We start from the raw sequence: 27,794 nt of genomic DNA, 5'->3' as shown, positions 1-27,794 counted from the left end.
GTAAGAGTGGCAAAATGAATGAGCCCTGCTCTGAACACTAAGTCCCCGCGCTCAGCTAAGCTAGCCTCTGGGAAGCTGTATAAACTCAGCACAAGTGTAAATGTCGGGATCCACATGGGCTGGGATCGTATTTTAGAGGCTCAATGGGTCTGCATGGATGGTTTCAACAGGTTCACTCCTTAACCAATAGAAGTCAACTCTGTAAGGATGTGCCACATCGTCACTCTCTCAAAATACACGCAATTTCTGATGTCCGAAGGCCTGTCAATTCACTTAAACCTATTTTTGTATGCAATTCTGTCAAACGAATCATAGACAAAATATGACTGTTTTTATGAAGTCAACATCAGGGCTCTATTAATTCTTGAGAATAAAACATATTTAAAGCATGTATTAAACGAAACAAAAACTGTTTCACACATGGAGCTGCAGTAGTCCCTGTTATCTGTCCTTTGTTTTCTAATTCTATTTCTTTGATCTCATTTTTTTAAAGGGCTCATATCATGAAGGATCAAATTTTGCGTTTTGATAAAACAATGTATTTGACTTTCAGGATTTAACATTAATGCTTTACTACCTACATATACACGTCAATACCACTCTTGCATGATCAGAAACCCAAGGTGAGCCTATTAAGGAGGACGCAGGATATATTGTATTATCCCTAAATAGCAGAAGCAACATAATAACCATGTTTACCAGTCAGAAACCATGTTCACACAGCAGCAGTGTACAGTTGTCAGTCCTGTATTTGAGTCCTTAAAGGGATATTTCACCGTTGGAAAGATGAATGTGTATTTAAATTGGGTAATTTATGTAGTAGAAATGTGAAATTATTTCAGAACTTGGTGCCTTCTAGACTGAGAAAAGCCAGATAATGACAACAACTCCCAGAATGCACTTGCTTCGCTGCCCTACGAGGCCACTCCCAAGCCACGCCTACCGGTTACAGAGGGCAATATCGGAAGAAATTATACAACTAGTCTACTAGTTGATTCGAAACGGAAAAGACGCCGTTTTATCGTGAGATCCCCCTATGGGCGGGTTGAAAATGTGGAACGAGCTCCTCCTACTGGCTGTAGTCTCTCGCCTCTGGACAAAAAAAGCCTCTGATGAGCTAAATGACGATTTTTGCGTAATCAGAGGTTTTTTTCCAGACACACAATACAGAAATCTCTCGTCTCAGGGGGACATGAGGGAGGGAAGCACGGTCATTCGAAAATACTACAGGGTTTCTACTGATACAAAGCATAATGCTAATCGGTGAAGTATCTCTTTAATACGGTTACGTTCACACACAGTATGATTATTTATGGGAGTGACAACTGCATTCTTTAAAAAAACTCACACCAATACATTTTCAGAATTAACCGCACCCTCAAAAAACCTGTGCCGAGTGAAAGGAGAAAGGAACCAGACTGGACAACTAGTTGTCTGTCACGTCAAACAGTGCGAGAGAGCCTTTCTGGAAGAGACAGAGAACACAAAATCTCCAAGAAAGAATGGAGATAGTGAGCTGCCAACACAGGCAACATTTCAAGGCATCACAGGTCCAACAACAGTTTTAGCTGATTAGAGTATCGCATCTTTAGCTTAGCAACATGCCGATGTCAAATGCTATTGAAATCAATTGAGGATGGATGCAATAAGTTGATGTCTATGTACAGTGTTCCAAATCACTTATGAGGTTCATTTGGGCTGCTGTTTAGACAGCAAAGCAGAGCCAAAATGAGAATGTATTTGATTTAGAAAGAGAAAGGAAAGGCCATGAATAAAGAAGATGAAGAGAAAGAATAGCAGTGAAGATGAGAGATGGGAACATAAAAGAAATTATTCTTCCTCTGACACAGAGACAAGTGGATGAATGACGCCCCAAAGCTTCATTTGTCTTGTTTCTCCATGTGCGGACAGTGAACCGTTCGCTATTCTTTCACTCCCACCCTCAGACTGGACTTTGACTGTGTCAGCTGAACCTTGGTGGCTGGCCAGCACAAAGGGAGTGCTGTTAAACACACACCCTGACAAACATCTAGTCTGTGACACCCTATACAAAAGCTGGGTGGGAGGACAGAGGACAGGGCTTGAGAACAAGGCCCAGGGCCAGTAAAAAAAACAGCTTCAGCTCAGCTGATGGAACATTCACTTGCTCAGTTTGGCCAGTTATCAGTATGCAGAACTGCTATGCAGAAGACTTGCTCTTAAAGTCAGCTAGAAGACACATGATGGGATTCTTTTGTAAAACTCAAACTTTTTTTTAACTTAACACAAAATTCACTAAGTGTGACACTGTAAAAACAGAAACACAATGTCCAGCATGGACCGACTGTTAAGACTGCACAGGAACGCTTAAAATTGGTTATTTAACTAAATAATAATTGTATAAAATTCATTATGTGTCTCAAAGAAATCTTAATAATAAAAAAATAACTATACTTGAGTATAAACTTTGAGTATATATACCATTTCTTGCAGGAAAGTGGAGTTTAGTTACTATTTCATTTATTATTGTTATTATTATTAATTAAATAATAAAAATAAATAAATTACACACTTAACCCGTCTACACTCCAGTTTCCTGTAAAAATAAATTCTATATGAAATAAATAAAACAAGTACACACACACATATATATATATATATACTATATGTGTGTATGTATATATACAATTTACACAGAGACAAACGCGTATATATATATATATATATATATATGAAGAGTTCAGATGCAAAAGCCTCTAAGTGCCATCTGAAATTTTCTTCTAGAATGATCATTTTTATAAAGCTTGTATATTTAAGTTCAATAATTTCATTTAAATGGCAATGCAAATTACCTATTAATTGTCATTTAAGTGAAATTACTGAACTTAAATATACAAGCTTTATAAAAATGATCATTCTAGAAGAAAATTTCAGATGGCACTTAGAGGCTTTTGCATCTGAAGTCTTCATACACACATACATACACATACACACACACACACATATATATATATATGTATATGTATATGTATATATATATATATATATATATATATATATATATATATATATATATATATATATATATATATATATATGAAGACTTCAGATGCAAAAGCCTCTAAGTGCCATCTGAAATTTTCTTCTAAAATTAGCATTTTTATCAAGCTTGTTCAGTAATTTCACTTTAATGACAATTAATAGCTAATTTTCATTGAAATTAAAGTGAAATAACTGAACATAAACATACAAGCTTGATAAAAATTATCATTCTAGAAGAAAATTTCAGATGGCACTTAGAGGCTTTTGCATCTGAACTCTTCATATACACACTAGAGTGTAGATATGTTGAGTTTGTAATGTCCGTTGTATCAAATGGCATCATTGATAACATCATTTCTTTAAATAATGTCGTGAGCGAGGTGGAACTAACTGTTTGTCCAATTAATGAAAGAGTTGAATCTGTTTGAAACTAGAACAGCCATTATTTTTCCAGTTCTGTTCAGTGTCATTAGAACTGCAGAAATAACTTCACCTTTAAAACTATCCATTTTTCTCTCAAGACAAGTACAACTTGAAAAGCTGGATATAAAATCCATATTATTGAACACTGGAGGATGTTGTCATTCTGTAAAATCCCTTCATGTTTTCCTCCATTCATAAAGCCCCGTCCATCCCTGAGTCACCCTCCCCGTCTGATCTCCAGTCTGCTCTTACCTCGATTCCAAGTAAAGCAGAAACGCATGCTTCGGAGGCATCGCAAATGGCGGTGAGGTCGTGACCCCCCTCCAGCGCGAGCACCAGCCGGCCGCCGGCCAGTCCCATCAGCTGCTTGGTCAGGTAGCCAAAACCTGCCAAAGGAAATACAAGAGGGGGTTATAGAAACCAATGGCTGGCCTTTGATCAAAGGAATCAGAGATGAAGAAAAAAATAAAGAGGGAAAAGAAAGACAGTATTACATCACATTCTCTCCGTTAAAAAGACAACACTCTGGATTTACTGGGACTAAACATGTAATCCGAGGCAGGTTTAATTTTAATAAATGTGGCTTGGTTTTTTGGCTCCAGGCATCTTTTGATCTTTGTTTGAATATATGTATCCGGCTATACCTCCCTTTCCCAAAGAATCACATTCAAGGCCATCCTAGATGATTATTTCGTTTATTTCGTTTTAATTCTTTACTGGCATGACATGGTCCAATGGGATGTTCTTCAACACGTCTGCAGTCCATAAGAGAAGGAACCGTCCAGTACAGCTCAACCACTGAGAACCTGATACAAACTTTATGCAACATATCAAATGCAACACAAATTGCACCAGAACCGCAGCTACTCTGAATAATGATGCGCATACTGTGCTTGTGCACATCATTCTTAAAGGAATGGTACTCCCAACACAAAAAAATATGTTATTATTTATGCACCGTCGTGACGTTCCAAACTTTTATGCTGTTATTTTGTATGGGAAGACAAAAGGAGACATTTGGAGAATGTTTACGCTGCCCTTTCCCATACAACGACAATTCATCATGACCACTTCCACCCCAAAAAGCATTGTAAAAGAAGTCTGTACAAAGTTTTTCAATAGCTTTGTAAGATGTAATTCACTGAAAAACCTAATTCTTCATCAAATCAGTTATGACATGCAAGAACTAATGGCGTTTGCTGTCAATGTTGAAAAAACGTGGTGTATAATTTGAACAGTTCCGGTAGAGAGGAATATTATCAGTCATCCTTGTGTCGTTCCAAACGCGTTATTTTTGAATTTGGAGAATATTTACGAAGCTCTTGTCCACACAATGAAAGTTCATGATGACTAAGTCCACTCCATAAACCATCATAAAAGTAGACTGTACGACACGTGGACTTTATATTTCAAGTCTCCTGAAGTCATATGATCGCTTTGTGTGGGGAAACAAAAAACGCTATTTATGACTCCATTTCATGAAAAAAGTCCTTTAAACTGTCACACCATGTTCAGTTATGACAAACAAAAACCAATGGTGTTTGCTGTCAAAGATGCCAAACTTGGTGAAACTAGTCTAATTTGAATGTCACCATATTCACCATATTTTAATTTGAGACTTTTATGAGCACTTGCAGAGAGGAAGATAAGCCAATAAAAATGTGTTTCATTCAGACTTGACATATGGCCTACAAATAATGTGGCCTTGTTTTTTCGTCCTTTTTAAACGAGACAAAAACCACGTACTAATTTTGAAACGACAATAGGGTGAGAGCATAACGTCAGACATATTTATTGGGTGACTTGTTCCTTTAAGTTAAGCGGAAAAATGAAAAACAAACGCCGGCACAGATCGAATCATTCTTAGATCAGCAGATGGAATGAATCTGATTTAAAGTTCACTTTTAGATGCAAGAATGGTGCAAATTCAGACCGGACAACCTGTCTTTCTTTAGACTCTGGGCAAATGTTTTAAGCCAACAGTGTTTCTACTTTGCGTTTCCAGCGCTGACATGACCAGGAGATGTAATCTACAAGAGCTGGCCTTATGATCCCTCTAACAGGATAAAAGCAGCCTTTTGGACCCCAATAACAAGTGCTGTATAATCATTAAATGTTTGATTTAGAAACAAGCCTGGAATGCTTTCTTGATATTATGCACACATGGGGGGAAAAAATAAAGGAAAAACATCAGGGATCTGGAAGCATGAGACAGGATGACTGGTACAATCCCTCCCTTCAGGGATTAGACTTTGCACACAAGAGTGTGGTCTCTTGTTTTTGTGGTATTAGCACATGATAAATTTGCCTGAAATGAAAGCTTTTAGACATGAGAAATGAGCGAGAGAGAGAGAGGAGTGGGACAAAGGCTGACTTCCACGTCAATGACTCATCTTTCTGCTCTGAACCGCTTCATTCCACGAGAATGTTCCCAAGTACAGGGAAACGCAGAACGCTTACATTTAGCCGTGAGTTTGTATCCTCCCAGAGGTGGCTGGTGCCCCTCCACAGCGTCGAAGCCCGAAGAAACCAGCACCACGTCCGGGGCGAACTCATTCGCAATAGGCATCACCACCGTCCTTTAAAAAAAGACAAAAACAAGACCACATGAGTTTCGGAAAGGAATAGTTCAGCCAAAAACAAACATCGTTATTTATTCACCGTCATTTTGTCCCAACTCTTGATTATTTACTTACTTTGGTGGAGATATTTTTAGATGGTTTTTCAACTATGGGCACTTTTGTCCCTCTGGACATAGAAAATAATGTCCATTAGTGGATAACATGAGTCACATGTGAACTTTTTAATTGAAAAAAATACAAATATAAATACCACCACAGTGCCATTTCCACCCTATCACATTTTATGTATTGTTTTTAATAGCATTCTGTGATGGAATTGGTGGTGGAAATGACATTTTAACCAAATCCTCTGTCTTGCTAAGACTAATTCGCATTTTATGTCTTCTATATACAGACAATTAAATAATATTTTCACTGTTCTTGCATAATTTGACAGTTCAGAAGTGATATCTACCTTGCTTAAACCTTCATCAGGGGAAACATTGTTCAGTGTGGTGGAAATGACACTGCAAAATGTGCCAATAAATTTGAATTGTTTTTTGACATTCACTCTTTGTCTAATACAATAGTTTTAAATGTACAAAACATATTTTTATGATGGATTTTCATGTTTTAAGACTGGAAGTCTGTGTTTGGGACAAGGGTAATACAATAAAGTCTATAAATAAAAGGCATCTGAAAAGTAGAAACAATAAATTATGAGTACATGGTATAACGTTTCCAAGACTAAAGTTTTTTAATGTGACCTTCATTTAACAAAATGAAAAAAGTGAATCCCTGGAACATTAAAGCCGAAGAAACACCCTTATAGCAGAATGTTATAGCTGCATTCCCCCCATTCAATTACAGTGAATCAGTGAAATTATCAGTGTCTTAATTTTCAGTTAAAGCTATTGTATGACTTGACTTAAGTCTTTGAAAACAATGTATTCATATGGACTACTTTAGGAAGCTGTTATGATGCTTTTTTGGAGGCTAGCAGGTCCTGGTTGACATTTACTCATATTGCATTGAAGAAAGCAGCATGAACATTTTGCAAATAGTTTTTTTGTGTTTCAAAGCAGGAATAAAATAATACAGGTTTTGAATGACGTAAACGACCATTTTTTTTTGTGAACAACCCAGAGATGATGAAGCAGTGCAATTGTATGTTAAACATAGTCCAAACTCCCCCAAAACACCAGTTGCCATCATGGGAGACATTCAAATTCAAAGAAACAAGACTAGATTCAGTATGATTCATGGGACGAATGTGGTTTTAACGGCTCATTCTGTGGTAAAGTCGCGATTTCTAAACCAAGACTGGCTGTTGCAAAGACAGCCGTTGGACTCAGCAGAGGTCGTAAGACAACATGACTGGGGTGTGTGCATGGCGTGAAAACAATCCCAGCCGTTCTGTCTGTAAGGCACATAACACACACATCCATGCATATACACACACGCACACACCCTCCGATTGCGTTTGTCTTGGCAATGCCGATCGGACTGTAAGGGTCATCAAAGCTCACGTCGGATGAAGACGACACGCACATTGATTAGGCGGAGGATATTCTGACTTTGAGTTTATGACTGCGGCCAGGCCCTGCATTCCTTCTGGGCTCACAGCTGTGAGGCTATATTAAGACGACAGATTTCTCTTTCTGAACTGCAGCTGGAGAAATTGGATATATAACTGGGCTTGGTGGGGCGGGAGGCTTGGCGCTCTGTGCTCAAGTGTAGGTGTAGTTGACGTTACAGACTTGATTTGTGTAAGGCTTCATTTCCATGGCTGTTAATAAAGATTCGATGCAGTAGAGGTTTATGGTGTGAGGGAGAGTGGGGTAAGATGTGTCATCTCTGCCTGATTTAACAGTCTGTGTCATGTGACCATATACTGTATTTAGAAGGCTTAAAAGATGCACATGAGAAAAGCGATTATGCTAAAAACTGTTTTGCATGTCAAAGTAAATTTATATTTTTATTTAATTTATACGATATATATTTTATTTATATAAATTATATTATATAATAATTATGAAATTTATATATATATATATATATATATATATATATATATATATATACAGTGCTATGCATAAGTTTAGACACCCATGCTAAAGTTGACTAAAAAGAGGAATAAAAAAATCATCTTTTGGAAATTGAACTTAATGCCTTAATTAAAAAAAATGAGGAAAAATCCAACCTTTAAGGACACCAATTTTCTTTGTGAATGAATAATGTATCGTAAATAAATAAATGTTCTTCCTTAAAATACAGGGTGCATAAGTCTGGACACCCCTATGTTAGATACTATGCATCCTGATAAAGTTCCCTTGGCCTTTGGAATTAAAATAGCCCCACATCATCACATAGCCTTCACCATACCTAGAGATTGGCATGGAGTACTTTCCATAAGATCATCTCTCAATGCAAATCAAACCAGCTATTAGGCTAACTGAAATAAAACCATGCCAATCTCTAGGTGTGGTGAAGGCTATGTGATGATGCCTTTTACCACATTGTGTAAAAACAAACTTTTATGTTAGATTAATCGATTTGACAGCACCAATATTAACATAAACTAGAAAAAAATACTAATGCACAGTCCCATCAAACGTCTAATTAATATGCTGAACACTGTTCCAAGATCTTTTATATAATACAGCCAGGAAATAATTTAATATTCATTTACGAGTATTTGATTGCATTGAAATAATGTTCCGATTTTTGAATAACACTATTTGTAATTTCCTGTACTTTATTGTAGATTTCCTGCACTATTAGTTGATTGAACCACGGGCACAACTTACCCCAAAGTAATTTACAACACAGATGCCTTTTTGGGAAAACATTTCACTCATTAATTCAGTGGTAATCTTAAGCAATGCATATATTATGTTTTTTTTTTTTATATATATATAAATTAATTAAAAGTTCATTTTAATTGTATGATTTAATTTATATAATATATATATTTTTTTATTTGTTATATTATATAAAATGTTAGTTGTTCAAATATTCCTCAATAATTCAACATATCCCTTCACATGACACATCTTACCAAAATTCAAAATTCCTTAAAAAATCAAAATCAATTATTAGACATGGCGATGACTCATGTATGCTCCTAGCAGGGAGGTTTCTTTCACACGCAGCTTTTCTGCATTGCATTAACTGTAGTGCCCAGTTGCACAATATACTTGGTCTCTGGTTGGATGTGGTTGGAACTTCACTGGCCTCTGGAATATGGCACTTGTCCTCTTGCCGAAGGTGGGCAAAAGGCCCAACTCCTAAGATGGCCAAAGTCCACAGCTGTGTGTCATATTTTCCATCTTAAAGTACCTACCCTCACCTCAATTACACCCTGCGCCCCACACCGAGCCCAGCTGACTGCACTGCCTGACTTACTGGAGGTCTAAAGGCTTCAGAAAGGATGACAGAAGGCTTTGAGAGTCCAACAGGGTTTGCGTCACAGAAAAGCGGCTGAAATGCCATCACACGGCTGCAACGGGAACGCAGTGTTTTCAGTGTTGTCTGGGAAAGCGCAGTGGTGTCTGTGTGGTCAGCTGCTAAGTGAAAACAAGCTTGCTTGATACTATTTTGAGAGTCAACAGTGACTCGTGTTGGTGCATGCTGAGATCCTTAAAACAGTGGTTGAAAATAAAAACTTGCAAGATCAAATAATAAAAAAAAAAAAAAGATGTGTAGAGGTTAGGCATGCACCGATATTAAAATTCTGGCTGACATAACAGGCCAAACATAATAATTTTCATTCCATGTTTTGGCGGAACTGTCAACATTAAATTAATAATTAAAATGACTAAATATGAAAGAAACTCAGAACATTAAAATCAATCATTTTAAATGCTACAAGTGAATTTAAGCATCTTAGCATTAAAATTAACTGGATGGAAAAGGGACTTTCATTTTGTAATTTACTAAAGATTACATTTAACAGACTTATTAAATTATTTCCCTAAAAAAACAAGCAAAAATATTGATATATACTGTCAATGTTAAAATTCTATCCTATTTTGTCCAAATAAACAAAAACAAATTAAAACAAATCATTAAAATCTAAAATCCATCATTTTTAACGCTAGAAGTGAATTTAGGCGTCACAACATTATAATGCATAGGATGAAATATAGATATTCATTTCACTATTTGCTAAAGATTACATTTAAAAGTGTTATAAAATTATTAGAATAAAGTAAATAACTAAAATAAAGATGAACTTTGAGTGTTAAAAGGGAAAATTGAATCACAATGTAAAAAAGGGAAATAAGCATGAACAATTAAATATTTAATATTGTTGAATATAGATGAAAAATAAATACATGAAACACACACACACACACACAGACACACAAAATAAACCCACTAAACTCTCATATTAGCCTATAATCGATATGATACCAATAAATTGTGCATCCCTTAAAAATAATAATAATTCACATCACCCACTGCTGCTGCTTCTGCAAAATGCAAAAGGAGGCATTTTAATGAATATCTGGTTTGGTGAATTCAATATAATGGAAGCACATAGTGACTCGCAAAAGTACTCCAAGTACTTTGACAAGTGACAACCCCATATTTAAGCGGCCGTCCAGTAAAAGTGTGCAGGTTGCTGCCGCTCTCCAGCACTTCATGTTTCTGTCCAGTAGGAGGTGGAAAATTTCACCTGCTTCCTCCATGCAACAAAGTAAAAGGGGCAATTTTACTGTGTAATTGTTGAAATATCTGGTTGTCACGGAACACCTGAAAAATGATCAGTGAGCTGTATATATATATATATATATATCATTATTATTTTTATTTTTTTTACAGACACTTTTGAGGCCTTTATTAAATCCACTGAAAATGAAATTGATTAAAATATCAAGAAAGTGTTCTGCAAAAGAAAGAAAATCAAACATGATTGTGAGCAAATGAATGAATTTTCCTTTTCGGCTGATCTATCCCTTTAAGGTCAAGATCTCAGGCTAGAACGTCTATTAATGAGACCTTTATTCACTAACACAGCAAGAAGAGAAAAAAAAAGGCTGAGCTTTGCTCAACGGTCACACTTTCCATCACAGGTGACACCTCCCATCGAGAGCCTCCTAGCTCGCCAGAAACAGCAGTGGTGCGCCCACACAAAGCCTTCCTCCAGTCTAGCCCTGGGCAAATCAAAGCTCCACACAGGCCACAGGCACTCACAGGGCAGCCGCAGACTCACAGAGGGGTCCTCGGTACGACAGCAGCAGAGCGGGCGAGCGGCCAGAACCTTCCGTTCTCCACTTTGATGTTCAGAGACGAGCAAGCTTCAGGCGCCCGCCAAAACTGCTCGCATCATCACATTCCCCCGCCACAAAAAACGCGCCTCTTCTCTAAAAACCGCACGATCAATTATCAAGCCCGTGTGGAAAAGTCTTCTTTAAAGCCCGCGCGCTCATGAATCAGACAGCGTTGATGCGGAGATGAAAAAGAGCTTTACTAATTAGGCCATGGATGCTGAGATTTACGAGCTACGTAGAGGCATCCTGCTCCGAGTGGGAGCCTTCCAAACTCCTGTCTCTGCTGACTGTCAGCTTATTTGGCTGCTTTACGGCCGCTTCTGCTGACGGATATGATCATTCCTGCATTTCAATCCAATCGCCACAAAAAAAGCAGGATTAATCACTGGCGAGACCACACAGACACACAACGAACACAAATCAAATCACACCACGCCACTTTGAAGACCAACAGCATCGCTGAACCAGCGAGTGGCCCCTCTCTCTTAAACCTCACTCGTTTCTGCAGGTCTTATGGGATGTTTTCCTCAAAAAGCTCCCGTGTGAGTCTTCCTGAGACCCAGCGTCAGGCTCCAGAGCAGGACACGCAGATGAGAAGCCGAGGGCTCATTTCTCACAAGATGATAGGGCCTCTGCCAGATCCCTTTGACCTTTGATGGGTTTGCTTCAGACTTGGACTGTTAAGCCTAACTCTCACACACTCACAGACACGCAAATACAGGTGTCTAGATTCATTCGGCTGCTATTTTAAAGTCTTTTCGTCACCTCTCTTCTCAGTTGCCCATTCAGGGTTCCCACACTTGTTGACTAAAGAATTGCCATGATCTTTTCATATGATTTATCTTGTTATTTAATCATTGGATTGACATCTGATGTAAAAATGCAGACTGATCGTAATTTCATGGCCGAAAACCAATAATTGGCTGATAATACAGTTGTATACTATTAAAAAAATAAATAATTATATATATACAAACTTTGATGAACTTTTCTGATCCACTTCAAATGTTGACTACTGTATATAGATATATATATACATACACACACATATATATACATATATGTTTTAAATGCCATGTTTTAAAAGTGAAATTAGGAATCACAACATAATAAAAAAGGACATTCAAAAATGTATAATTTCTGAGGTTTGTTAAAGATGACATCAGTGTTATCAAATTAAAAAATAATAATAATAATTTGAAGACTGCAAAGGTAATCTAAATGCAAAAATGTGCAGAAATTAAATATCCGATACCAGCAAACCTGATAACAATATAAACTACACTAAAAAGTCAAAATTCCTCCCCAAAAGGTTCATTGTGAATGTGAACAATACAGAAGGCTTTTTACTTATTTACATGACTTTTCCAGGCCTGGAAAACACCAATTTAAAATTCATATATTTCCATGACCGTAGAACCCCTGTCCATAAATACAGCGAGTGCAGTCCTTCACAAATACTGATCATGCATCATACGCTGCACCTCTCATCAGTCATGAGCTCACCCTTCACAGACAGGTCCGCTGGGAAATGGTCATGGCCTCACACACCGCACCTGAACACAGTATCACGTTCCTCCAGAACTCATGTAGAGGCCCCTTCAGATCCAGCGGACCATCCGTTTGACAGTCACATCAGTAAATGACAACACACAGAGAGGATCTCTGCTGACTGCGGTTTGGGCTCTACATTCACTAATGACACAAGTGGAAAAAAAGCACAGATCTGGATTCTCTCACTATCGCTGCAGTTGAAATTCAAGGGCGAAATAGGAGGAGAGATACTCAAAGTTATGCTGTCAAATAGAACGTTTTTAGAAATTTGCAAGCAGACGTAACGTAATTCAAAACAGAGAGAGATATTGGCCAGGCTGAATATTTTTAGCCAATTTGAGATTATCAGCTTTGGCAGCTAATATGGCTGCACCATGGACGATTAACAAAAATGTTAGTTCCTTCTTGTATCAAATATGCAGGGCTTGACATTCACTTTTTGCTCACCAGACACTGAGGCTAGTGGTTTTCCAGAGTTATTAGACACTTAGTATTTTCACAGGGTACAATTTTGACATCGATACCATGGGGGAAAGCTGCCATATAGATATTTTTAATATCATCTCATAATTTGGCAGCAGGTATATTAGGCTGCTGTCACTTTAAGACCTGACACACAGGCCCATTAACTGTTACCGAAGCGTTTTCTTTCTCAACTGTTTACGTTCATTTAAAACAGAACTGAATGTGTTAACGTGAACACTTGCCAGGACCGGCATTTTGACATTATTTTGTGTGTATTTGACTGTTTACGCGCAATAAGCAGCGGAAAATAACTGAATTTAGTATTGGGAGGCGGCTTTATGTGCGTGCACTTTGGGTGTGAGCAAAAAATCTGCAGGAATGAGACAAATTATGCACAATATATGCAATCCCACGCCAAAATTTAAGCCCTGTAATACCAACAATATTCATCCGAAGCGAATGAAATGAGTGAGTGAGGGGAGGTGGGTTTGTGTGTCAGAGAGATGAGAGAGTGAGAAACCACTGCTGATATCGTGTATCTATTCTGAGAAAAAAATTTGTATTGGAAGCATTTCAGATACATATCAATATCACTACACTGCACTTAGTTTATTTTTTCAGATGCCTTTTTAAAAGGCTACAATTTAAAAAAGTAAAAAATAAAATAAATTCACTGCTGAAATCCTCCCGCATTTGGCAAGTGTTAATGTCAAGCCCCACAAATATGTACGTGTTTCTACTGTTCCGGAAAATCACTAAATATGACATTTTTACATTAATTTAGAGGCATTACTATTGCTAAGTGCTACTTTTTTGTGGTAAATCAGGCCTATACCCAGACCCAGAGGTTGTGTTGTGGAGTCCATTTCATGTGAATTAGGTTGATGCAAAACTGTTTTTTACTACAATGCGCAACAGGAAGCTGCACCTGAGCCTGCTTGAAACGGTGGCCTGGGGTTCGTTCATGTGAACTTACAATTTGTGTGAGAGCAATCATGATTAACTTGAAGTTAACTGCTATTGATGAAGGAAAAAGAAAGGAAGAAACAAAAGGCGGAATGAATAAACAAGAAAGGAAGAAAGGAAGGAAGGAAGGAAGAACAAAAACAAATGAAAGAAACAAAGAAACAAGCAAAGGAAAGACAGACATCAACAAACAAAAAATTTTGGATTCATGTGAACTCAAAGATGGTACACAATTTGTCAAACTGTGGTTCGGACCAAAAAATCAAACCAAGTGTGAAAACAGCCTTAGAGTCTCAGGAACACAAGGCTACAGAGCGTGAGAAGGTCTTCATTATCCTCCTCCTCCTCCTCTTCTCCCCAGTGGCAGCCCATCTGCCCGACTGTGGGGTCTGTGGGAAGACAGCGGAGCTTGGCATGAGAGTACAGGACCGCGTGTCTGGGTTATACAATGTTGCGAGCACTTTATCTTTCCATCTCACACACAAACACTCTGGAAACGTCTTTGTCCCATGGCATGAGCAAGACAAACGTCGACCTCCATCTCTCTAGATGCTCATCCGCCTCACCCGAAACTCACTGGCTATGAATCCTCTTACAAAAGCTTATTCAGGGAAACTTTCTGTCATGTTTGCCAGGGGGGCACACAGAGAACGGATCCACAGACGAGGAAGACTCAACCATGACGTGCAAGATGAGGCAAGGATTTATGACTGGTAATTAGCATTAGCCTGCGCAAATTTCCTTGCAATGGACTGAGACAAATTACATGGACTGGAACCACAAGGCTCTCGAAAACCGATCCCACCTCACGGGTCCACCAAATCCCAGAGCTGGAACATGCCAAGAGTGGTTTGGAACAGAAGGATCATGCACTTGTAAAACCAAAAAAAAAAAAAAAGGGCAGTGAAGGGTTAATGCTAGTCATGGCTATCCATCAGTCTCAAAGGCTTTTCCAATCGCTCCCCCGTCCAAAAAAAAAAAAAAAAGCGAGAATGCAAAGAGTAAAGGCGGTGGGGAGGGGGGCACTTCAAAGCCTTGTCATCTGGCATTGCGAAGAGCTGGTTTGAATTAACTTCAATTCTCCTTTCTGTTTCCAAGTTCATGGTGAGAGTGCCTGGGCTTCTGGTTTTCATTAGAGCCAATTTTCTTATCTTTTTTCTCCCTACTTTCTTCATCCTAAGGTTGATCCCCAGTAAATGCAACGTGGCACTGGCTGGGTCTAAATAAGAAGGTGCTGCCCATAAGGCATATATTGTCTCGAGAGGCCCACAAAACATCGCTGAGGAGGGGGGAAAAGAGTGAGGAGGAAAAAAAGATGAGGGTGACCAGGAAAAAAGACATGCATAAAAGAGGGAAAGTGAGAAGTGAGAAGAAAGGAAGAAAGAAAAAAAGTCAGAAAGAAAGGTAAAGAAGAAACAAACAAAAGAAAGAAAGCCAGAACAAAATTAAGGTGAAAAAAGAAAGAACAAACAAACAAAATAAAGATACCAAAGGAACAAACAAAAAAAAAAAGACAGAAAAGCAAAATAACACAAGAACACACAATTGAAAAATAGAAAGAACAAAGCAAAAAGGAAAGAAAGAACAAACAATCAAAAGAAGGATACAGAGGGAACAAATAAAAAATAGAGAAAACAAACAAAGCAAAAATAATAAAATAACAAAAGACAAATAATGAACAAAAATACAAAGACAAACTGAGGAAAGATACAAACAAAATAAATAAACAGAGGAAAACAACTGAATACAAGAAAGAATAAATGAACAATCAATTGAGAAAGATGAGATAAACAAAAAAGAGAAAGATAAACAAGACAAAAAAACAAAAGACACTGAAAGAAATAAACAAACTATGAAAAACAGAGAAAGAATGAACAAACATAAAAGAAAGATAATAATAACAAAACAAATAAATAAATAAATGATAAATAAAAACAAAGAAAACACAAAAACAAAAGAAAATAGAAAAAATAAGTGACAGAAATCATAGAGAACAGGAAGGAAGGAAAAAAGAAAGAATGAATGGCGTGAGCAGGAAGGCAGTAGACAGAAATATATGAACTGTTATGTTCTACCTCCACAGTCTCGAGGGATCATTCAATCAAACGCTGAAAAACGTTTGTAAAGAGCAGCTGATGACAGAAAACGAGAGAGAGAGAGAGAGAGAGAGAGAGAGAGAGAGAGAGAGAGAGAGAGAGAGAGAGAGAGACAGAGAGAGAGAGAGAGAGAGAGAGAGAGAGAGAGAGAGAGAGCGCAGTGGGAGTGAGACACGTCCCCTCATCTGGGTGGATCATGGGTGGACGCAGGACAGATAACTAAACTATGAACACAACCCGATTACAGATCATTTAAAGGTTGAGTCACTTAACATGGAGTTTCCTTTGACTCAGAATGAATCATGAGCAGATTTGCATGTAATTCGATTAACATAATGGCTCAGGTGCCCCTGGAACTCAAACAGTAGAGCATTACATATGTACTGAGTTACACGCATACTCTTGCGTATGAGGCAAACGCTGACGCAAATATGGTTTGGGTCATTCCACAACTGTGGTGGCATTTTCAACAGAATTTTTTTTTAAAAAATGAAACTCATCCATACAACATTACTGTATTAAAATAACCTTTCTGTCTTATACCCTCTTTTACAATTTAATTAAAGGTCACACTATATAATTGCAATAAATAATCAATAATAATAATAATAATTAATTATAATAAACAACCACATGACCTTTAACCTAAGGAACAACTTTTTAATCAAATTTACATTTAGTCATTGAGCAGCAAGCATTTTTCATAAAATGTTCCAGTTTTACAATTTCTTTTAAATATTTATATATAAATTAAAATAATTGTATTTGTAATTTAACAACATGATAAAATATAGCACCTTTCACATTTGAAATAATTAGCGACAACTGCTCTTATGTAAATTATTAAAAATCTTTTGAACAATTTAACTTCACTTTTTTACTGTGCTTATACATTTCTTAGATACGTTTCACAACAAATCTCTTATTTTTTGCTCATTTTATTACTGTATTTGAACTGAAAAATTCTCTCTAGTCAGCTGAAAAATGAATGGGTGACATGCATATTTTTCAAAATCTAAATAATTGTAAATATTTATTAGGTCATATAATTGATGCCAAGTTGCAGTCAAAAGGTGTTTTAAAAACTAAAATATGATTTTCAATAGGAATTGTGTGCATAGCAGTATCTGTCCGGGCAACTGTAGAATGACTGGTTACCTCTAATAGCCGTCTCTACTGGAGGATGAATCAGAATGAATGGACTGATAGAATGAAGGTGTGCATCAGGGTGTGAGTACAGCAGCTGGCAACCAATGAGTAACATGGCAACGTAAAGCGAGTCAAAGTCATTACAAAGGTAGATCTCTACAAAACTTATCCCACTGATTCTCAATGGCCAAACCGGAGCATCCTAACATGGGTGCTGATGCAGATGAGATCAGGGGGAGCTTTGGGTCAGACTCAGCTGGCATCACTTAGACCCTGCGTGAGGAAAAGCCGCTGAAGAGAGGTGCAGCGAATTTATCGAAGACGTGTTGGGGAGAGATTTACGGCAACGGCCGGACAGACGGGCTGATTGGGTCAAAGAGAGGGAGGTGGTCTGCTTTAAAAAAAACAGGGATGAGCGAGGACTATCCTGTCTTATCATCGCCCTGCAGCGGGCCATATTTTAGCCATCTACCTGTCGAAGCAGCCTGAACGCGTTGGGCACGGAGGCCCCTCTTCAAAGAGCATCCCGAATCGGCCGTGCGCCCGCGCTGTGAGGGAAGGGGTTATTAATAGCCCCAAACACCAATGCTAATGGGGCTCAGCTTTACTGGCTCACCATCAAAGACTCCCATCAGCCCCTGCTACAGATAAAAGGGACAGTTCAACGGATGAGCAGAGCTTATACAAATTGTTACAAGACACCATTCTCCCACCGATTCTCCAACAACCACCTACCGTTCGTGAAAATCCCTGTGAAACTGGGGCTTTGCCTGAGGCTTTTCACACTGTTTGGCTGTCATATGGGTGTGTTAGTAGGCAATATTAAACCGGAGAGTTGGTTTGGCTCTGTTTTAAAACCTAGTGAGCTGCCTTCATTTTAAGGGAGCATGAAAATGACTCAAATGCCAAAAAAGTGGGCAGAATAATTCAAACATGTCTTATTTTGACCAAATTTTAAGGGAGTATCATGTGTATTCTTTACAGATGAGACAAGTTAGTGAAAAACGACATCCAAGATGGCAGATGATGCTAAATGAATGTCAGTGATAAAATATAAAACAAAAAATACCAGGAACTGTTATTAAAATGCGTTACAGGGGACCTATTATGCCTTTTTTCAGTCTTGATTTTGTTTTTGAGGTCTCCTGGAATAGGTTTTCATGCGTGAATGTTCAAAAAAAAACAAAAAAAAAAACAATTTTTTTACATTGTTGCAGCACCTCTTTTCCCAGTCCATCAGTAATGCTCTTTTAATTTCCGGTCTCTATGAAGCCCCTCCTTCCGAAAATCGCAATGTGCTCTGATTGGTCAGCTGGTCCAGTGTGTTGTGATTGGTCAACTGCTTCGATTTCGGAAATGTCACACTTACCATAACCGTGAGCTTCAACACACTACTAACGCAACTCAACCTGGCCTTGTCCTCTTTATTTGCAGATGCCTTGGGTGGGAATTATTCAATAACATTGTGATGTGAATGTTCCCGAAAGACAACTCAAGACTACAATCGAGGCGTTTCAGGAAGTTCAGAAATAACTTACTGATATAGAGAATAACTTCATTTGGACCGGACCTTGCGCTTTGTAACTTTACAGACTTTTTTCATGCTCAAACAGCAACAGCTCACTCGGTTTTTGAAACAGAGCCCTTCTCTTTGAAATAGTTTTTAATGTCTTTCCTGCCAAAAAAAAGAAAAGGTTCATTAATCCAGCTGATCAAACTGAAGTGTGTTTAACTTACAGCTCTTAAGAGTCTGTTAGACTCTTCCAGCATTCTCAATCATCACATCCTATTCTGAGTTAAACTCAGTGGTGAAATACAGTCCTTCTACTGGCTGTGAGGTCACTGGGGTAGCCCATGCCCATCCAATAAAAGGACATCGCCTTGCGATAAATTCAGCCCTGAACAATCCACTCTCCGCCACATGTGCCCACATGAAATCTCTGACTGTGCAGCTGGTGGTAATATAAATAGTATGAGGGAGTAAACAGCTATTCAAAGAAATAAATATATAATAAGCTCAGTAAGGCAAATATATCTGTGCATTAGTTATAATAAGTGCGTCTTTAATCAATATGATGCCGTTGCTCAACCTGGACTCATTCTGCACATTTCCCAAAAAAAGACAGAGGAAAAATGAAAAAAATTAAAAATAAATTAAAAAAATCTGTGTGAGAAACATGGCTTCTGCACCAAACACTAAAACCTGCTGGTCTTGAACCAGGAAAAAATAACCAGTGTCTAAGGGGGGATAATGTCTACATTAATCAGTTTTTAATCAGACTTTTTGATTGTTTTTCATTAAAAATATTTAAAATCCTTAAATCAATACTTTAAAACAAAACTTTACTTGTGAAGAAACACTAGTGTTGTTACTGTCAACTAAAACTATTAAAAATCTGTTTCTGTAATTAAAATAAAACTAAATTAAAATAATACAAATATTATATTAAAAACGTAAAAAAAAAAAAAAAAAAAACTTGATTGAAAACTACTTATATTGGCAACAAACTGAAATAAGTTTAAGTACTAAAATTCCTAAAACTGCAACTGAAATAAAAAAGGCACGTAACAAAATGACTAAAACTGCAAAATGAAAATAAAAAAAAACTGAAAAAATAAAAATAAAGCTAATTCAAAATATTAATAAATACTACAACAGTATATAAATAATACTTAAATGACTGCATGAGATATTAAAACTAGTTTTAAATATAAATGTATTTTCTCAGTTGATTATAACTTATTTTTATGATTATTAAAACAAATGTAAAAATCTGTAAGTGCACTAAGACACATTTTTAAAGATACAATCAATTCAAATAAGTCTTAATATCTTATGCAGTGTTGTTTCTGAAATTTCTTTTTTTTAAGGATTTTTAGTCATTTAACTGGAAAATTAGACAAAAATAACATTATAATCAACAAAGTTGATGTGATACACGTGCAGTTGGCAGACACTACAAATCTACAGTACTCCACACACTTTTGTCTATGTGTCAGTGTAAAATAACTTGATTTTATTAACAAACAAAAAAATCCCAGAATTAAATATATTCAATATTTGGTCCCATTACGTCTGACGCTAACACCAAAGTCAGCTCATCATGGCATAAAGACGCTGAGAGACATTAACAGTTTTATACTTGTAAACAAAGACTGCAATACACTTATGTAGACCGTCCTTGCTTGTTTTGGTGTAAAAGCGGTGTATGTGTGACGATGTTACCTGAATGCTGCCAGATACTCAGTGTCCCCCATGGGCGGCTCCAGACCTCCGGTGAATGCCATGTTCACGTTAAAGCCCACGCCTGGACCGATGCCCACCTATACACAGACAAAAACAAGCCACAAATACAATTCTATTAAATATGTGGTGTAGTACAAAGTCCGCTAAGCTCCCAGCACAGGTCTTACTGGAGCAGATGAGCAAGTGTTATTATGAATCATGCACATTCAAACATCCTCAGGAAAAGCGCTGATGCCACAGAGCCAATGAAGGACAAATCCCAACAATTACAACCAGAGTTAAACTGTAATGAGGTCTTATTTGAAAGCCAAATGGACTTTGACTAATACCAGAATTTAGGGGTACAACTGAGTCAATTTCAATCCCCTCATTAGTTCAGAGGCAGGAGCTGACTTATCGGATTAATGATAATGAGCATAAATTATAACTGAGAGAAATTGGAGTCAAACAAGGGGAAAAAGAAGAACACAACTGTCTTTACCATACAGTGCATGTATTAGGGAGGCAACGAAATTTTGCCCGCTGGAAAAAAGGCATTTTCAGTTTTTTTGGCCGAAAGAGAAAAACGGCTGAAAATATATGGCACCCCGCCACGCGCCTCAGCGCTCAGGTTACACTCTCTCTCTAGCGTTATCACTGCGCCGTGTGGTGCTTTGCTCAATGTTCTGCTGTATGCACGAGCGGAGCTCAGTTGCTCACGGCCTATGCGAACGCTCCACTCATGTACCGCTCATGCTTATCGGAACAGCAAAGATAACAAGCCAACATGACATTTCTATGTAGTAGCGTATACTTGTTGCTGTTTGCAATAGCCCTATTGCCATAAAAGCATTTTTGGTTTTCGGCCAAGTGCATCCAGAATTTTCAGCTTCGGTTCCTGATCATGTTCTCCAGGATGATTTGAGAATTATTCAAAGAGCATCTGCATCTCATCGTCTATGCAAACAACTCGCACGATAAACGTCACAAATTTTCTTAGTAACCTAGAAACAGTGCAGCATATTAAGCACTTTTTCCATGTTTTCTCAGTTTTATATTTGCCAAAATCCCCAAAAATGTTTATTTTCAGGTTTAAACCTGATTTTGTATCTTTGAATCATCGTATGCCTTGTATTTTGATTATACATCAAAATTATAGTTAAATTAGGGTTTCTCTTACTGGAAAAAAGTTGTATTTTTTAAGCTGTTTCAAAAGAAATGCATAAATACTGTGATATATAGTACAATTCAAAAGTTTGTGGTCAGTAAGATTTTTTTCTTTGAGCGAAAATAATACTTTCATTCAGCATTAAATTGATCAAAAGTGACTTTTCTGTACATTGTTAAAAAAGATCTCTATTTATCAAAGAATCCTGAAAATAACTGCATCACGGTTTCCATCAAAATATTAAGCAGTTACACAACAGTTTTCAACATTGATAACAAGAAATGTTTCTTGAGCAGCAACTCAGCATATTAAAACGATTTCTGAAGGATCATGTGACACTGAAGACTGGAGCAATGATGCTGATTCAAAGGAATAAAGAGCATTTTAAAATATATTAATACAGAAAACAGTTATTTTTGTAATTTTTCAGTTTTTTTATCAAATAAATACAGCCTTGGGAAGCATTTTAAAAAACATTAAAAAATCTTACCAGCCCAAAACTTTTGAAAGTATATTAGTGTATATCAAATACTGTAAAAAAGCACATGATACTCACCTCATCAGGGGCTCCGCTTCCGGGGAAGAAGTTCCCATCATCGTAGCGATGGAGAGACAGATACAGGACATTCGGATCACTGTAGAAGGCCTGTTGAGTCCCGTTGCCATGGTGAACATCCTAATGCACAACAGAACAAACAATTCATGTCATCTGTTCTATCCTAAAGTGATCATTAATCTACTCAAAACAACACTATTTGGTTAAGCAATGTAAAAATCAGATGTCGTAAAAAGACATGCCGTCACTCTGGTGTACTCGCACTGGAATGAAACGTGTGTAAAAATCTATTCTGAGCCGTCAGTGATGCAGGAGGACAGTTTAAGAGTTGATTTCTTTTCATGTCTGCCACAACATGTCATGGTCAGCTTCCCCGTAAACAGCAGGTCTGTCAGAAGAGCCGGGTCACAGAGACGAGGAAATGAAAGCCATTTTAAAAGGCATCCAGAAACCCTAATGACCCCAGCAGAGTCTGCCTTGACGCCACTTGTCATTTTAAGCTACCGCTGGCCCAGGATGAGACAGAGACTGTCCCGCATACTATAAACTCTCAGAGTTTTTAATATATATATATATTTTTTTTTTTATATATTTAATGCATTTTATTATAAAATAAATAAAAATACATCTAAACATGTCTTTTGCCACTGGTTATGTTAGCATTATAAATATTTAATTTATTAAATTTAAAAAGTTTTGACCTCTGACCTGATGTATGAAAACTCAAGCTCCTCTCGAAATCCTCCGACATTTTTCTTCAAAACTTCTCGTTTTAGACCTCTAATTCGCGACAAGTGTTTTGTTTTGCTTCTCGTTCGTCAATTTCAGAAGGCATTTATGAACTCACTGGAGTCGTGTGGTACTTTTATGATGGATGCGCTTTTTGGAGCTTCAAAAACCGTTTCAAATCCATAACAAAGCTTGGAAGATCCAGGATATTATTTGATATAACTCCGATTGTGTTCGGGTGAAAGAAGAAAGTCATATACAGATAGGATGGCTTGAGGGTGAGTCAATTATGGGATCATTTTCATTTTTAGTTGAACAATTCCTTTACATACGCTATTATACTGGTTATGTTACCAACTGTTGCCCATGGACATTTACTGAAAAAAATGTGAGTAATTTTTGACATGGTATATGCACAAACGGCGCCAGTTACTGTACGCGTCCGGATATCAGTTTAAAAATGTTAACTATTTGTGTAATTCAGTTTGGTGACTCTAGTGACAAAGAAATAGGAAAAAGATATTTATGAAGAAAGAACATGTGAATTCATGGAATAAAACAAAAATATATCCAATCTGATTGAGCGTCCACTTACCCAGTCTACAATGAGAATCTTACTGACGTTGAGTCTCTGCTGTAGGAGTTTGGCTGCAATGGCGACCGAGTTGAAATAGCAAAATCCCCTGTTTTTTGTGTCAAAAACAAAAGCAAAAAAAACAGCACGTGAGAGAGAACACAGAACAAGGGCAGTCAGCTGGTGTGTGTGATCTATTGTGGAGGGCCTGATCGTGAGCGTTTCTGAAGTGGACCTCCTGGCCTGATGGATTGTCTCATTTCGCTAATGACACGATTCACCCACTGCGTCCTGGCCTGACATCAGAGCGTAAGAACAGGGCCTGGCCCGCGGCCCACGGCAGAGGCACCAAACCTCAGTCGACTTCCCAAACACGGCATTGATGGAACAATCCTTTTATTTAACCTTTCACCATAGAGACTGAGGAACACTCGTTTAATTTAACCTTTCTGTAATGAGGGAGACGCACTGGGAATATAGATGGGAGGAGCGGCTGCGATGCTTGAGCCTTTTAGAGCAGCTAAACTCATCAATTTGAGGGAATTTAGTCCCACATTAACGATACCTGACATTCATTTGCACAAACCATCAAGCTTCAAGATAATTAAAATTGCATCCAAGTTGCCTGAGCTTAACAGTGAGAACATCGTGTACCCAAACATCACAAAACATTCAGAAGTATGCCAGATCGGGAATAAATGGCACTTTTTATGAGTAAAGTACAAAGTATGGGGCTGAAACTCTTACAAAATGAATCATGAAATCAAGTTTTTTTTTTTTTTTTTATGTTTCAGGGTTTGGTCAGTAAAAGGAAGCACTAAATGTTGAATGACAATGTTGAGGGCAAACTAATGAGCACTTTATGTGAGTTGTGCATTTTTTTCTGTCATTATTATTTTCTATTAACATAAACAAAACATCAAAATGAAGTAAAAAAAAAAAAAAAAAAAGCTAGCTATTTTGGGACAAAATGTTAGTTTGTAGATACTGATATACTGAAACATAATTGGCCCATATGTGAAAGAATCATTATTATTATTTTATCATTATTGTTCCTTACATTATCTTGGGTAACAGGGTTGAATCACTGAATTTGACAATGCCTAAAAATTTAGAAAAATTGTTCGGTAAACAAAAGTCACAATTTAAGTGGTAACAAAGTTGTGTGCAAAACTTGCCACAGCTAACCAGCAAATAATAATAATAATTGAATAATAATTGAATTAATGAAATATTTAATTAACAATTTTCATTTATATATTGAATATAAAAATCAACACATTGTGTCAAAATTATTTGCTGTAATATTTTACATTTAAATGTATGTATTTTTTTTTTTTTTTTTTAGTTTGTGTGTTCCCTGGAAATCAAAACTCGAACTAAAGTCGAGCTACAGGAACCTCTTTAATTCCTGGATCCAGAAAAGACATACCAAAGTCTACCGTACTCATGAAAAAATGCCGTTTACAACACATGCTAGTCTTTCCAAATAAAACTGGCGTGAGTCTGTCTGGAGATAAGACTGGCCTACTGTGCTGAATTCACCTCACCGACAATTTGCATTACTGTACTGAAGCCAGCGAGAGCGCTGGAAGTCCTGCAGTCTTGGCCAGGCGATCCACTGCAGAGCTGGAATTCATTTATGTGAGAGGAGAGTGTGTATAACACTGATTTATGATGCTGTGCGTGTGTTTGAAGTGGATGCTGATATCGGCTGTGGGGTTTATTTTGAGATCATAGAGATACAGTGAGAACGTACATGGGAGTGCTCTCCTCAGCGTGGTGTCCTGGAGGTCGAACCACAGCAAAGCCGTTCTGTGAACACAAACACACACAATGTCTGAGACCTTAGAAGTGAGAAATACAGAAGAACCTTAACACAGCAGGGGCATCCCAATTTGCGTGGTTATGCACTATTTTATGCGGTTTCGTAGTATAAATTGTGAGAGTAGTGTGTTCACGCTGAGAATTCCAAATAGAAAAAGTTAACTTTAAATACCCGAATGATGCACTTAAAGGGACAGTTCACCCAAAAATTAAAATTCTGTCATTTACTCACCCTCAAGTTGTTCCAAACCTGCATGAATTTCTTTCTTCTGCTGAACACCAAAAATAAGATATTTTTGAAGAAAATGAGGAACCAGACAATTGATGGACCCCACTGACTTCAATAGTATGAACAAAAAAAAAAAAAATAGTATGGAAGTCAATGGGGCCCATCAACTGTTTGGTTTGGAACAACATGAGGGTGAGTAAATGATGACAGAATTTTCATTTTTGGGTGAACTATCCCTTTAAAGGAGAACTCCGGTCAGTTTTAACATTGAGCTCATTTTTTTGTCAATTTGGAGTGCTGTCAATACAGAGAACAACGACAAAAATCGGTGTTGCCTACACCGTGTTATCCTCTTTTTAAAATTTGCACCCTGCTGACTTCAATGGGGCAAGTTTTAAACCTGCTTTTAGCCTCTTAACATCCTTCATGTGTCATTACAAGTGCACAGAAAATGTGAGTGATTCCTTCTGAGTGAACACGAGTGAATCTGACTGCAGTAGATGTGAAAGATATTAATAAAAATGATGTTATTTAGGCCAGCGCAAATACCTGTATTTACATCCTGTTTTCGGTTGAAGTCCAAAGTAGTAGATTTCCGAGTTCACGCGCGTGATCATAGGTACTAAACCAATGCGCGTGAACTCGACAATCGACTACTTTGGACTTCAACCGAAAACAGGATGTAAATACAGGTATTTGCGCTGGCTTAAATAACATCATTTTTATTAATATCTTGCACATCTACTGCAGTCAGATTCACTCGTGTTCACTCTGAAGGAATCACTCACATGACCTGTGCACTTGTAATGACACATCAAGGATGTTAAGATGCTAAAAGCAGGTTTAAATATTGCCCTATTGAAGTCAACAGGGTGCAAATTTTAAAAAGAGGATAACACGGTGTGGGCAACACCGATTTTTGTCGTTGTTCTCTGTATTGACAGCACTCCAGATTGACAAAAAAATGAGCTCAATGTTAAAATTGACCGGAGTTCTCCTTTAAGTGCATCATCCAGGTATTTAAAGTGTACTTTTTCTGTTTGGATTTTTTTGGGTGAACTATCCCTTTAATTTACCGAAAAAAAAACAAAAAAAAAAAAAACAAAAAAAAAACAACCTTATAAAATTCATACAGTACACGGTTGAGTACATAGTGCATAAGTTCATAGTGCATAATTTGGTACACAACTAATGAATGTATAATTTTATTAGAAATATAATTTAAAAATAATACACATTTTTTAAGTAGCTATTATCACAATGACAGTTGTTTTGGCGGACAGTAATCATTTTTAGATTAGCTGTTATTTTGTCATTTGATGCAGTGGTTCGCGTTCAGTGAGGACTCAACACTGGAACTTGGACACAGTATAACGGAGGTATGCTAATGAATGAGGGTTCATTTACAAAAACATCATTCCAAAGTGACTTTGGGAAACGCCACTCAGACTTTCTGTCCTGTCTCTCCTTGACTCCTCACAGATAATGTCTTTTCCATTCAGGCTGATGGACAGTAAAGCTCAGTGGATGCTACTATGTGGCTGGGTGTCGCCGTGTGGCTATTGAGAGCAAGAGGACTTTAAGTCTGCCAGTGTGTGATTCTACTTTACCTCAGGTTTCACACACTGGGCCGCCTGCAGCTGCCTGATTTTATTATCCTTCCTCACTTCAGAGGATATTATTTTATGCAGAGATAGAGTGGGAAACAGAGAAATAAAAGCTAGTGCATTATGTAGGTGTATTGTGTTTTTCTGGGCCTGCTGAGGCATGGTTTTGAGCCATGTCATTTTTGAATGCGATGATTGGTGTATTTCAGTGTGTTATGCTGAGATTTCAGTGTGTTATGCTGAGATTTCGGGTGGGCGGGAGCTGAGGGGAAATCATTTGTGAAACGCATAATTCAGCCTCTAAATACTGACTGGAAGTGCATTAAACATGCATCTGTGACCATCGAGTGTGCGAGAGAGTGTC

General features: G+C 37.5%; 1 protein-coding gene across 3 annotated transcripts in view; it reads right to left on the bottom strand.

Moving 5' to 3' along the window:
• Positions 1-27,794, bottom strand: part of hdac4 (histone deacetylase 4) — a 195,460-nt gene that overhangs the window by 9,371 nt on the left and 158,295 nt on the right. For all 3 annotated transcript variants that reach the window (XM_081369248.1, XM_081369249.1, XM_081369250.1), the window contains 6 exons: positions 25,527-25,582; positions 23,789-23,876; positions 22,465-22,584; positions 20,741-20,838; positions 5,905-6,023; positions 3,697-3,830 (listed from right to left, as the gene is read on the bottom strand). In XM_081369248.1, the coding sequence (XP_081225374.1) occupies positions 3,697-3,830; positions 5,905-6,023; positions 20,741-20,838; positions 22,465-22,584; positions 23,789-23,876; positions 25,527-25,582 (615 nt within the window). The remainder of the gene's footprint in view (positions 1-3,696; positions 3,831-5,904; positions 6,024-20,740; positions 20,839-22,464; positions 22,585-23,788; positions 23,877-25,526; positions 25,583-27,794) is intronic.

This window comes from Scardinius erythrophthalmus (genome assembly GCF_964197995.2).
Source record: "Scardinius erythrophthalmus genome assembly, chromosome: 6".
NCBI lineage: Eukaryota > Metazoa > Chordata > Actinopteri > Cypriniformes > Leuciscidae > Scardinius > Scardinius erythrophthalmus.
The sequence above is the reverse complement of the archived record's forward strand: the minus strand, read 5'-3'. Positions and strand labels throughout refer to the sequence as shown.